Source organism: Lampetra fluviatilis, chromosome 44 (genome assembly GCF_964198595.1).
Source record: "Lampetra fluviatilis chromosome 44, kcLamFluv1.1, whole genome shotgun sequence".
Taxonomy (NCBI): Eukaryota; Metazoa; Chordata; class Hyperoartia; order Petromyzontiformes; family Petromyzontidae; genus Lampetra; species Lampetra fluviatilis.
Window position 1 is genome coordinate 4000874 of NC_136318.1, and position 14153 is coordinate 4015026.

At 58.7% G+C, this 14153-nt stretch overlaps 1 protein-coding gene across 2 annotated transcripts; it reads left to right on the top strand.

Moving 5' to 3' along the window:
- Positions 1 to 2597: 2597 nt before the first annotated feature.
- On the top strand, positions 2598 to 14088 carry NOL9 (nucleolar protein 9). Of its 2 annotated transcripts, none has more exons than XM_078876497.1 (13): positions 2598 to 2876; positions 3592 to 4264; positions 4480 to 4741; positions 5176 to 5354; positions 5661 to 5793; positions 6227 to 6320; positions 6813 to 6910; positions 7642 to 7809; positions 8244 to 8517; positions 8929 to 9040; positions 9386 to 9584; positions 10601 to 10734; positions 12826 to 14088. In XM_078876497.1, the coding sequence occupies exons 2-13, from the start codon at positions 3662 to 3664 to the stop codon at positions 12943 to 12945; spliced, it is 2376 nt and encodes a 791-aa protein (XP_078732623.1). In that variant the 5' UTR covers positions 2598 to 2876; positions 3592 to 3661; the 3' UTR covers positions 12946 to 14088. The 2 variants fall into 2 exon arrangements, with proteins under 2 accessions (XP_078732623.1, XP_078732622.1); XM_078876496.1 differs by having other exon boundaries at positions 2600 to 2876; positions 3592 to 4345.
- The last annotated feature ends 65 nt before the right edge of the window (positions 14089 to 14153 follow it).

Consider the following 14153-nt stretch of genomic DNA (forward strand, 5'->3'; position numbering starts at 1 on the left):
TACCCGTACCCGACCCTGGTGCGGCTGGGTACGGGTAGGCCCTGAGTCACTGGTGAGTAACCGTTTGTCACTCATTTTGGGTAGGGAACGGGTACCCGTACCCGGCCGGGTACTGGTACGGGTACCCGTTTGCGACCCTGGTGCGGCCGGGTACGGGTAAGGAATCAAAACCCGTTTGCGACCTCTGCCACGCACCCCTCCCGTGTCTGAACGCAGGGGCGGGACTTGGGAGAGTAAATGGGCGGGGCATGGAGAGGGGCGGGTCTTACAGGGGTAATCGACTTACAGCCGTGTGACTAGTCAATAATTACATTTTTGTAGGAGCTTTTCATCAAAGATCTCAAATGACTGTACAGAGCAGGAGCAGACACGGCATGAAAATAGAATTACATTTTAAGAATAGTTTACGAAATTAACTAAAATTGTAATAAGCGGAAACGTATAAATAGGTTTTAAGGCGCATTTTAAAAATCTATCTCGTGGAAGAGCGTTCCATAGCCTGGGAGCTCCACGGGAAAAATCTCGGTCACCCAGAGACCGAAACCTCGACCCGGGAATGCAGAGAAGAGCTGCATCCCCACATCTTAGAGACTTTGAGGGGACATGGGTGCAGCATGTCAATGATGTAGGCTGCGGCAAGATGGTTCGCTGCTTTGTAAGTTCACAGGATTTTAAACTGGTATGTGAAACTGGAAGCCAGTGCAGGGAGGCCAAAACTGGTTTAATATGCGGTGTTCTGGCTAACACTTATCAGCCACATTCTGAACATGCTGCGAATTGATCAGCACCTTATTGGCCACGCCAGGGAGTTAAGACATGACAATAGTCTATGTAAGATGAGATGAAGGCACAATAATACGTAAACATTTTTATAGCGTCATTCATGCTAAGAGTCCCAGTAGCGTCGTGCCCGAGATGGGGCCACGGGCCAACTCGTGATACATTTTAAAAAAATCCTTTATATTAAGTTCACTTGCTTGCTTGCGCGCTTACGACCGTGCAAATCTTTCGGTCGTTTTTTAACCCACTTCCCGTGATCCTATCGAGCTGACATTTTGCACACATACTCGTTGTGCGTGACAATTTATTTTCGTGAAAATTTTTTTCCATAACTTCACACTTTTTAGGAATTTTTTATATTTAATTACCAATTGCTTAATGGTGGCAGGCAATCATCTGACCCAAAAGGTGGCAGCCATCTCAAGCCAGAGGACGAGAGGACTCTAGCCGCCACGCATATAAAGGATTTATAGTGAAAAACTTTGTTTTTACGGGTTAATTTTTTCTTGGCTGAGGATGACGCAATCTGAAATGTTTTTGTCGTGAGCACCCCTCCGCTCGCTACCAGTCACCCCCCTCGGGGCGTAGCGGTCCTCACGAGCGAGCCGCCACCACCAGGCACAGCCAAGCGAATTAAATCGTCACGTGGCGTGCGAGCGTTTCACGGCGCGCGGATTATAATTATAAATGAGCTTCGCTTGGCGGCGGCGGCGGTGGTGAGTGGTGGGTGGGTGAGCGATTGTCAACTCACAACTCTACGTTTAAAATGCACTTCTTTAGAACCGACTTTTTGTGTTTCGTTCGTTGCGTCCCCCCCCCACGCACTTCCGATTAGCACGGCTGGCTACGTACGGTGTGAAAGAAGTTCAACACCCGGCGCATCCAATTCTGAGCAGTGGTCGCAAGGCCGTAATTATACATTGGGGGGGGGACACACATCCCCCCCCAATATTCAAATATGCTCAAAATGTCCCCCCCAATATATTTCTATAAAATAGATTTCTGTTTATATGATTGTGGTTATGGTTGTACTTTATTAATCCCTAATCTCTGCCATTACATACAACGAAACAAGAAAAGGTAAAAATGAAAAAACAGAAATGTAATACAATACCCTATTAGACATTATTGTAAAAAAAAAGTCCATCCTATGCGTTTTTTTATATTTTACGCAGGAAATTAGTTTTCAAATTTTTATTTTTTTTTCTGGGGGGGGACACCCCCAGACCCCCTGGAAGATTTTGTCCCCCCCCCCAATGTTGACCCCATGGCTACGGCGTTGAGTGGTCGTAACAGAGCAAGCTCTCTCGCTCACCTGCAGAGTTAAGACCGCTTTGTAGCTCGAATTGATGCTGTCCTTGTGATGGCCGGCGCGGTTTCCTGCGAAACGTCGAATCGCTGCGTTCGGCTGTGGCGAGAGAGTTTAACACGTAGCAGTATTTCTTTTGGGGGGGGGCAGAGTTTTGTGACGTCATATTTGAGGGGGGGGGTCTGACTTTTTGTGACGCCGTGTGACGAGGGGGGGGTAAAAAATTGTGTGACGTCATTTATGGACGAGGTGAACGGGGGTGTTAAGAATCGCATCGTTCCGCATGCCCCTCCTGGAGATCGAATCTAATCGGCGGCCTCTGGGTCGCGTGTCGCGCGCGTGATTCGTCACACGGCCGCGTCTCTCTGTTAAATGTTTCGACTGTCGCGAAACACGAATCGATTATTGCAACAGCGGAATTAAATCTGCGTCCATTGATTATTCGTGCGCTCTTTGAAGAGCGAGTAATCGGTGCAGCGAATCGATTGAATCGCCACGGCCGCGCGAATCAGCGGAGCGCGAACTCGGCGCGGAGTCCCGGAGGCGCGAATCAAAGACCGCGAATCCGCGACTGAGGACGCGGGACCCCACGGCTCCACGTGTTTGGGGCAGCATCTGCACAGCACCGCGGAATTTGGGTTACGGGGCAGTTGTGAGTGTGTGGGGGGCACGGGGCAGCTTTGAGTGTGTGGGGGGCACGGGGCAGTGTGTGGGGTGGGGGGCGGGCAAGGCTAAGGACAGGGCTGGAAGAGCGAGGCGATATCAGGCGCGGGAAACAGCAGCGGAGGTGAGAACGAGTTGAATGAACGCCACCACGAACACGACTGCAGCTAACACTGGCGGCTTGGCACGAGCGCCCACACTCGCCCCGGTACTAACCGCTGTCTCTAACACTGACGCGAGCTCTATCGCCAAACCCAATCACCAGCACCAACACCAGCGCTTACACGAACCCTAACCTCTTCAACTAATACTATCATTGACTCTAACCCTCGCCCTAACCCCCAGCCCTTACCCTCATAACCCCCAGCCCTAGCCCTCGTCCTAACCCCCACCCCTTACCCTCGTCCTAACCCTCTTCCTAACCCTCGTCCTAACCCCCAGCCCTAACCCCCAGCCCTAACCCCCAGCCCTTACCCTCGTCCTAACCCCCAGCCCTTACCCTCGTCCTAACTCCCAGCCCTAACCCCCAGCCCTAACCCCCAGCCCTAACCCCCAGCCCTAACCCCCAGCCCTAACCCTCGTCCTAAGCCCCAGCCCAAACCCTCATCCTAACCGTCGTCCTAACTCCCAGCCCTAACCCCCAGCCCTAACCCTTGTCCTAACCCTCGTCCTAACTCTCGTCCTAACCCTCGTCCTAACCCCCAGCCCTAACCCCCAGCCCTATAACCCCCAGCCCTTACCCTCGTCCTAACCCTCTTCCTAACCCTCGCCCTAACACTCGTCCTAACCCCTAGCCCTCATCCTAACTCTTCCCCCTTGCCATACCCTTGTAATGACAGGAAAGGATCACCACCCTGACCCCGTCCATCACCCCTGACCCCGAGTGACCCCCTGGACACGATCCCCACGATGGCGCAGGGAGGTCAGCGACGACCTCCGCGCCTGCTTGCGGTGTCGGGGTCCTTCCGCCTGCGACGACCCCTGCTGCGACCCCTGCTGCGACCCCTGCTGCGACCCCTGCTGCGACCTCTGCTGCGACCCCTGCTGCGACCCCTGGGACTCCTGCGAGAGGACCCCCGGCACCGACGCCGGGTCACCCTGGCGCGACGAAGATTGGTGACGCGTGGGGTCGGCACGTGGGTCAGGAGAAGGGTCAGCAGTGATGATGATGATGTTGGTGATGATGTTGGTGATGATGTTGGTGATGACCCCGTGAATTCGGAGCCACAGTCGGGAGGCGAGGGAACCACCGCAGAGGAGATGGAACCGCAATCGGGCTCTGGAACGGGGCCGGAGGAATGGACATCGACTGATGCCGAAAAATTCGGCATTGGCAGCGAAGATGAAGAGGTGAACGAGGGGCATGAAAAGGTAGATGAGATGGAGGAAATGGAAGAGGATGACGAGATGGACAGGGCAGATGGTCGTGAAGAATTGGGCAAGGTGGGGGACACTGAAGACGTGGAGGAGGATGACGAAGACGTGGAAGAGGAGGAAGACGAGGTGGACGAGGTGAAGGAGGAGGAGCCGGAAAGCGGCGGGTATCGCCTCTCAGAGGGAGACCGCGTTGCCGTGGTGATGGACCCCGGTCAGGTGAGAGGGTTGGCGAATCACGCAAAAAGATCATCGGAAACTTCCTGCTCCACGCCCACCCCCTAACCCTCCTGTGTCCCTCTTCGGGTTCCCGGGGGAGTTCCCCTCTGCCCCTCCCCCTCCCGTCACTGCAGACCCTGACGTTGCATGGCTGCTGCGAGCTGCGCTGCCTTCGGGGCCGGCTGGAGCTGCTGGGATTCCAGCTGGCGCCATCCCACGCGCCCACGGAGCTCCTGTCGCCGCGGACGCACCGCGCGCTCTCCCTGCGCGCCCTGCCGGACCCCCACGGGGACCCCCACGGGGACCCCCACGGGGACCCCCACGGGGACCCCCACGGGCAAGGGGATGGAACGTCTCGGCTGCGCCAGTCGCTCACCGCCGCCTCCTTCAGTGCCGGTGCGGCCCAGGCCTCGGTCCTCTGACCTGGTTCCCACAACGTGTCACTTCCTGCTGCCACCTCCACTCACTTCCTGCCGTGCCCTCGCTCTTTTTGCCTTGATTTCTCAAAGCAGGGCAGCACTCACCCGAGCCCTCACCGTAACTCTCACCCTGTCCCTCACCCTCTCTCTACCCTAACATGATGTAGCCCCTCACCCGAGCCCTCACCGTAACCCTCACCCTGTCCCTCACCCTCTCTCCAACCCTAACATGATGTAGCCCCTCACCCAAGCCCTCACCCTAGGCCATGTGTATCCCTGACCAGAGTGTCACTCTTGTTCCAGGTCACTCACCGAGGCCTGGCTGAATTTAGCCCCTAACACTTGACTCAAGCTCCTCCGCTACCCCATGCGTCTCTCTTAACCCCATCTGTGCTCCGTGAACCCATGCAGGCGCGGTGGAGCGGTTATTGCGGTGGCGGCGCGGTGGCGATGGTGGCGATGGTGGTGGCGGTGGCGGTAGCGGGGTCACCGCAGGGTCAGCGGTGCTGGTCCTGCGCCGGCTACACTCGCCGCTCGTCCGCTTCCTCTCCGAGTTCTCTCCCACCCCGCGCCTCCTCTCCCCCAGCTCGGTGGGGTCACGTGGGGTCACACGTGGGGTCGCACGGGGTCATGCACGGGGTCACGCGGGGTTACACGCGGACATACGTGGGGTCACGTCGTTGTTACACGGGGTTTGTACAGGGGGCCACATGGGGTTACATGGGGTCATGCAAGGTCATGCTTGGGGTCAGACACAGGGTCACGTGGGGTCGTGCATGGGATCACGCGGAGATAATGCACGGTGCTGTTAGCGAGCATCTATTAAGGCCGGTACAGTGTCCTTGCCGTGTACACACCCCTGTATGACGCCGGTGCTGGTTGTTTGTGGGGCACAGGGGGACCCCCACAGGAGCCGGGGACCCCTACACGCGGCTGGGGTGGAGGAGGTGGGGGAGACAGAGGGGATCGCAGTGTCCGAGAGCTACAGACACGCCATCGACACCATCGTCACTGCGTGCCGCAGAGAGGGTACATCACCATATCTTTACCATCACCACATCACCATGACGCCGTCGCCATCACGACATCACGGTCACGCCATCGACACCATCGTCACGGCGTGCTGCAGAGAGGGTACATCACCATATCATCACCATCACAACATCACCATCACAACGTGTGTGTGTGTGTGTGTACGACGAACCTGGCCAACGCTAGTTAAGATTTTCTGAGCCGGTCCTAGGCCTCCCCTAGGTCGACTCGGCCTCTAATGAGTCCCTAGTGCGGTGTGTAAACATCGCCATTAGGGAGACAAAGGCGGTCGGGCGTGGTGCTGGCCACCCACCCCCTCTCATGTGCCGTGCCGCCAGCCTTCATAGGTGCTACTCGCTAACAGCGCTTGCCCCAACAGTCGGTTAAGGCTATACGGGGTTTCTTTGTCTTTGTGTGCGTGTGTGAGTAGAGGGGGTGCACTACCCCGTGGTGCTCGTGTGCGGCAAGAGGAACTCTGGGAAATCCACGTTCAACCGCTTCCTCCTCAACTCCCTCCTCAATCAGTGAGAGCCACGGCGGGGGATCAAGGGGGATCGGGGAGGGAGTCGGGGGTGGGGGGGGGGTACAGGGGGGAGGGGGCGATCAAGGTAGAGAGTGGGGGGGGGGGGGATTAAGGGGGGTGGGGGGGTTCAATGTGGAGTGGAGGGGGGATCAATGTGACAGCACTTGCCCATCAGCCTATGTGGGCTACATGGGGGAACTTTATGTTTACACGTGTGTCTGTTTGGGGGAGCGGTGGCGCAGCGGTTATCAGATTTTGCTGCCGACAAAGTTCGAATCCCGCTCACGACCAACGAGTGGCGAATATATGACCGGTCCTGAGCCTCCCCGTAGGTCGACTCGGCCTTAAAAAATGTGTAATTGGCATGGTGTGTAAAACATTCAGCACCGGGGAGACAAAGGCAGCCGGGAGTGGTGTGCCGCGCTGGCTGTCACTGGTCCCGACAGTCTGTTAGAAGGCTACACGGGGGATCTTTGTCTCTGTGTGCGTACAGTATGTCACGAGTACAGTACCTGGAGTGCGACGTGGGGCAGACGGAGTTCACTCCGCCCGGCTGCATATCTCTCCACGACGTCACGCAGCCGCTCTTCGGTGAGTCTCGCTCACCCGGTGAGGTGCTCACCTGCTGATACACACTCACAGAATGTCACTTTCACGCGCATAAAAAAAAGACTAAAGATCCCCCGTGTAGCCTTAACAGACTGCTGGGGCAAGTGCTGTTAGCGAGCAGCACCTATGAAGGCCGACACGGCCCCCGAGGGAATGGGTGGCCAGCACCACGCCCGGCCGCCTTTGTCTCCCCAGTGGCAATGTTTACACATCGCACCAGGACTCATTTGAGGTTGAGTTGACCTAGGGGAGACCAAGGACCGGTATGGATATTCGTCACTGATGTTGAACCGTGAGCGGGAATCGAACTCGGGTTGCCGGTTTCGTAGCGCAGCGCGCTAACCACTACACTACCGCTCCCCACAAACACACGCGCGCACACACGTGTACACACACGTGTACACACACGTGTACATACACACGCGCACACACATGTGTACACACACGTGTGCACACACGCGTGCACACACGTGTACACACACGTGTACACACACACGCGCACACACGTGTACACACACGTGTACACACACGTGTACACACACGTGTGCACACACGCGCGCACACACGTGTACACACACACTCACCCTCACGCTGTACTTCTCTCACCATGGTGAAGCCAAGGAACTGAGACTCCAGGAATAATTTCTCAACTTCTGCGGCCGTCCCCCCCTCGTCGTGCCCCCTCCCCCCCAACCGCTTGTGCCCCCCCCAAGGCCCCCCGTTTGGGCACCCCCGCGAGGCGGCGAGCTGCGTGTTCTACGGCGACGTGAGCCCCGAGCGGGACCCTAGCCGCTACGTCACGTCGGTCCGGAGCGTCGTCCTCGCCAGCGGCACCCGACGCCTCGCGCCGCTCATCGTCAACACCATGGGATGGGTGCAAGGTGCGGGAGGAGGGGGGGGCGGTGGTAGTGGGGGGGTAAGGGGGGATTGGATGAGGTGGGTATGGGGAGTGCGGGAGGAGGGGTGGTGCATAAACACACAGATTCTTCTCCGGACACGGATGTCCACACACACTCACAAAGACAAAGATCCCTCGTATAGCCTTACCAGGCTGTTGTAGCAAGATTTATGTTAGCGAGCGCCTATTAAGGCCAGAGTGGGGCACGTGGGGGTGGGTGGCCAGCACCACGCCCGGCCGCCTTTGTCTTCCCACTCCTGAAGCTTACACACCACACACTCATTTTCACTCTTTCACACACTCGCCATCACTCTCACACACTCGCACACTATTGCTGCCCCACTCATTCACAAGTCTCTCCCAACTCTGTCGCGACCCCCACACGGTAACCCCCCCCTCCACCCCCCCGTCTCCTAGGTAACGGGCTGGCACTGCTCGTGGACCTGTGCCGGATGCTGCGCCCAAGCCACGTGGTGCAGATGAGCCCCAAAGGTGTGGAGGCCCAGCCCTTGACGGCCGCCACCCTGCGCGCCCTGCACGGCTGGGAGACGGCGCCTGAGGAGGACGGCCACGATCGCGACGATGATGACGACGAGGAGGACGAGGAGGAGGGGGATGAGGAGGAGGAGAGGGATCACAAGCTGCTGGAAGTCGTCAACAATTTTGCTTCCATCAAGGGATACAGGGCCATGTGAGTGCTGACCCTTTGACCTTTATGTATGTCTGTTGGACTTCTTTTGCACCTTACGTAGCCAACTCTGAAGCTATCGAGGTGCACAAAGCGAGAGGGGGGGGGGGGGTGGGAGGTGGGGGGTGGGGGTACGGCACAGGCCTGCACGGCCAACATCAGTGAAACGGTGCTGGGCTCCCTCCCCCAAGCCGACTCGGCCTTAAATGAGCAGCAGCTGGCACGGTGCGCGATGATATTGGGGCCGGGGAGACAGAGGCGGCCGGGTGCGGTGCTCGCCACCCCACCAACTCTCCGAGGTGCGCAGTGCCGCCGTTAACAGGCGCTCTCTATACAGCACTTGCCCCGACATTGCGATTGGGCTACACAGGGAATGTTTGTCTGTAGCTGTGCGCGTGTGTGTGTTGAGTGCAGGCCGGTGCCCAGCAATGTGCTGCGGGAGCTGTCCCTGTTGGCCTACCTGAGTCAGCTGCAGCCGCCCGGAGCCAGGGCCCTGTGGCCCCTTCACCGGCTGCCTCCCTACGAGGTGCCCGCACACACGAACACGCGTGTGCGCTTGCGCGTGTAGTGTGTGTGTGTGTTTGTCTCGTGCAGCGGTTAGTGCGTTGCGCTACGAACACGGCGGCCCGCGTTCCGATTGACGCTCATCGCCACAAACACCAGTGACGATTGTCTTACCTGGTCCTGGGCCTCGCCTGGGTCGACTCAAATGAGAGTACCTGGTGCGATGTTTAAACATCGCCCCGAGGGAGGCGGATGCGGTCGGGCGTGGTCGCGGGTTAGAGTTCGGTGCTCGTCAACAGCACTTTCCCCGAAGGCTGCACGGGGGACCTTTATCTGTGCGCTTCTCCGCGTGTCCCCCTCCGCGCAGGTGCCGCTCTCCGCCGTGGCGCTGCACTGCGCGCCGGGTGCCGTGGCCCCCGCCCACATCCTCTACGCCCTCAACGCCCGCGTCGTGGGCCTCTGCCGGGCCCCCCCGGGCCTCCCGCTGCGCCCCTCCCCCACGGTCCCCCCGAACTCCCCCCTCATCGTGCACGGGGACCTCCCCCCCTGCCGCTGCTACGGCCTCGGTGAGAGGGATGCGGGGGACGCGGGGGGGGGGGGACCTGGGGAGGGACGCGGGGATCCGGGGATGGACGCAGGGGACATGGGGAGGGACACGGGGAGGGACACGGGGACCCAGGGAGGGACACGGGGATCCGGGGAGGGACACGGGGATCCGGGGAGGGACACGGGGACCCAGGGAGGGACACGGGGACCCAGGGAGGGACACGGGGATCCGGGGAGGGACACGGGGATCCGGGCAGGGACACGGGGATCCGGGGAGGGACACGGGGATCCGGGGAGGGACACGGGGATCCGGGGAGGGACACGGGGATCCGGGCAGGGACACGGGGATCCGGGCAGGGACACGGGGATCCGGGGAGGGACACGGGGATCCGGGGAGGGACACGGGGATCCGGGCAGGGACACGGGGATCCGGGGAGGGACACGGGGATCCGGGGAGGGACACGGGGATCCGGGGAGGGACACGGGGATCCGGGGAGGGACACGGGGATCCGGGGAGGGACACGGGGATCCGGGCAGGGACACGGGGATCCGGGGAGGGACACGGGGATCCGGGGAGGGACACGGGGATCCGGGGAGGGACACGGGCATCCGGGGAGGGACACGGGGATCCGGGGAGGGACACGGGGATCCGGGGAGGGACACGGGGATCCGGGGAGGGACACGGGGATCCGGGGAGGGACACGGAGATCCGGGCAGGGACACGGGGATCCGGGGAGGGACACGGGGACCCGGGGAGGGACACGGGGACCCGGGGAGGGACACGGGGATCCGGGGAGGGACACGGGGATCCGGGGAGGGACACGGGGATCCGGGGAGGGACACGGGGATCCGGGGAGGGACACGGGGATCCGGGGAGGGACACGGGGGGACCCCGGAGTGTGTGGAGGGGTTGATGAATGTAATTTGGTTTTCGTGGTTGGGTGTAGTGGCTGTAGCGTAATGCAGTTGCTGTGGTGGTTGCCTTCTGGTGATTGTTCTCGCGGTGCAATGTGGTGGTGGTGGCGGTGGCTCCCAGGTGTGGTGCGCGGGGTGGACGCTCCCCGCGGCACGCTGCTCGTCCTCACTCCGCTCGCCCCCGCGCGCCTCCGCCTCGTCAACCTCCTCGTGCTCGGCAACGTGCCGCTCCCTCCGCTCCTCCTCAAGAAGCAGGTGACCCGGGCGTCATCCGGGGAGTCATTCGGGGGTCGGGGTTGGTTCACTGGGACTCCTACGCATTGTGTTGGTTGCGGTGATGGTTGTCTAGAGGGTAGTTTTAGTGGTGATGTGCGTGGTGGTGGTGATGGTGATGTTGGTGGTGGTGATGGTGATGTTCGTGGTGGTGATACTGATGATACATTTGGCAATGGTGGTGGTGGTGATTGTGGGAATAGCGGTGGTCTTGTTGGGGATTGTGGTCATGAGGATAGTGGTGGCAGTGGTGGTGTTGATGGTGATTAAGGAACGAAACAGTAGGACTTCTCCACAAATCTGGCTGTCGCCTGATGAAGCTGGTTGTAATTACTGGCGAAACGTCGTACTCAAATTGTAAATGTTGTGGCTTGGTTTTCCAACGCACCGGTGTGCTGTACTAGTGACGAATTGGCACGTTTTGTTTACGTGACAACCCTTACTAATTGGCCCTGTCGAGTGGTGGCAGGTTTATTTATGCAATCTAACCCAAAAAAACCTGTATTATTGATGATATTGGTCGCGAAAGCCTACTTGTTAAACGGATTATATTTTCATCAGCTTTTTGGAAGCTACTTGGCCTTTCGCTCCACATGAAGCTTCGGGTCTTCATGTCCACAGTTATGCCCTTCCTTCTCTACGCGAGGAAAACGTAGACCCCCCCCCCTGAAGGAACATCTCCACCAGTTAGAAACATTCAGGCTGGCCTGCCTACAATCCATCCTGGGTTTAACCAGACTGCATTGTGTGAGTTCACAGATCCTTGAAAAATCTAGACACAGTCATCAGTTGGCTCTGGCAGGTGAGGCTGTGTGGGCTGAGTAGCCCGCATGCCCAGCCACCGCATGCCCAGCCCCACCGCATGCCCAGCCACCGCATGCCCAGCCACCGCATGCCCAGCCACCGCATGCCCAGCCACCGCATGCCCAGCCACCGCATGCCCAGGCAGCTTCTGTTTGGCCGGATAGAGGGGGCTAAACGGGCGCGGCACAGGTTAGAGAAGAGATGGAGCTGATGTGGAACAGAAGGATGTGGAGCTGAGTGGACTTACCCATGACTGGTACCAGCGGTGTCAATATTGGCCTATGTGGAGAAGGCTCGCGAAGAATGCTACTGGGAATTTGGATGCAGTTGCCCTCCAACAAGGGTGGAGGGTAGAGGAGCGACGCTCACAACAACTAGTGAAACGCCGGGTGGCTAAAATGAAGAAATGTGGCACAGTAGGGAGCGAAGTGCACCTAGTCTGGCACAAGTGCCATAGTAATGTCACCGCCACTCAGTGGGCAACTGTGGTGGTGGTGGTTGTTGTTGATGGTGGTGTGGTGGGGATGAAGGTGGAGGCAGTGGTAATGATGTTGTTGTTAACATGGGTGGCCATGCCGTGCGTAGGGGGAAAGGAGTGGGGGGGGCACACTGCGTCCCCTCCCCCCACACGTGGCTGGCTCGTGAAGATAACGGCCGAGACAATAACTCTCACGGGGGGAGGGGGGGGGCACGATCCCCCACTCCTCAGCTCCCTCCTCCCCCTCACCCAGCTCCCCCATCACCCGAGCCTCCACCGCACACCGCCCCTGTTTTGGAAGCGCGGTGACGAATGTGTGAACCGGTGCTGAAGGCCTCCCTTAGGTCCACTCGGTCTTAAATGGATAACTTCTGCGGTGTGTAAACATCGCCGCCGGGGAGACAAAGGCGGCCGGGCGTGGTGCTGGCCACCCACCCCCCCTCGCGTGCCGTTTGACGGCTCTCATAGGTGCTACTCGCCGGCAACACTCGCCGCACGATTCTATTGAGGCTCCACGGGGAGATCTTTGTGTGTGTGTGTGAGCGGTGAGCATGTGATTGTTGAGGAATGCGTGCCCTCATTACAGATTAAAAGAGTGACTCGGGCCATTGTGGCTGCTGCTGTCGCTGCTGCTGTGGCTGCCGCTTCTGTTTGTTGCGTCTCTGTGTCGCGCGTGACGTCACAGCTGTTCATGTGATTAACAGTGGGTAAACTTGTCCCTGTGTCGTGTCCCCGCTGTGTCTCCCTCTGTCGTGTCTCCGTCGTGTCCCCGTCGTGTCCCCGTCGTCCAGCACGGCGTGCCGGGCGAGTTGCCCTACGTCTCGGACCTCTACTCCGTGCGTCTCGCCGGCTCCAGGCAACTCCGCATCGCTCGCAACCGCAAGAGACCGGGGCAGCAAGCGCAGTCGTGACGCCGGCACTTCACGCCAGCAGCACACCACGGCTCACAGCAGCACACCACATCTCACAGCAGCACACCACATCTCACAGCAGCACACCACATCTCACAGCAGCACACCACATCTCACAGCAGCACACCACATCTCACAGCATCACACCACACCACACCACATCTCACAGCATCACACCACACCACACCACATCTCACAGCATCACACCACATCTCATAGCAGCACACCACATCTCACAGCATCACGCAACATCTCACAGCAGCACACCACATCTCACAGCAGCACACCACATCTCACAGCAGCACACCACATCTCACAGCAGAACACCACATCTCACAGCATCACGCAACATCTCACAGCAGCACACCACATCTCACAGCAGCACACCACATCTCACAGCAGCACACCACATCTCACAGCATCACACCACACCACACCACATCTCACAGCATCACACCACACCACACCACATCTCACAGCATCACACCACATCACACCACATCTCATAGCAGCACACCACATCTCACAGCATCACGCAACATCTCACAGCAGCACACCACATCTCACAGCAGCACACCACATCTCACAGCAGCACACCACATCTCACAGCAGAACACCACATCTCACAGCAGCACACCACATCTCACAGCAGCACACCACATCTCACAGCAGCACACCACATCTCACAGCAGCACACCACATCACACAACATCACACAGCATCACACCACATCTCACAACATCACAGCAGCATCACACCACATCTCACAGCATCACACCACATCTCATAGCAGCACACCACATATCACAACATCTCACAACATGTCACAGCATCACACCAGCATCACGCCAGCATCACGCAACATCACACCACATCTCACAGCATCACAGCACATCTCACAGCATCACACCAGCATCACAACAACACACTGGGTCACACCGGCAAATGAGGACTGGCACATTACACAGCTTATTGCTTGATCAACATCGCCATCACATCACACATCACGTGGCGTCTGTGCTCGTGTAAAGTTTTTTAAAAGTCAATATCAATAAAGTTCTCTTGATTTTGCAGCTGCTGTTGGCGACCTGAGTGACGGGAGGTGGGGGCAGCCCCGCCCCCCCAAACCCTCCACAAAATCCCCCGCCCACTTCAATTCCCCCCCCCATCCAACCCCAATCCCCCCCATCCCCCGCCCCCCCAATCCT

Excerpts from the sequence above, each read along its gene's own strand:
- NOL9 (XM_078876496.1), top strand. The coding sequence starts at position 3,662 with ATGGCGCAGGGAGGTCAGCGACGACCTCCGCGCCTGCTTGCGGTGTCG. Across the intron at positions 9,041-9,385 it reads ACCGGCTGCCTCCCTACGAG|GTGCCGCTCTCCGCCGTGGC; the intron begins GTGCCCGCACAC and ends CCCTCCGCGCAG. Across the intron at positions 9,585-10,600 it reads CTGCCGCTGCTACGGCCTCG|GTGTGGTGCGCGGGGTGGAC; the intron begins GTGAGAGGGATG and ends GGTGGCTCCCAG.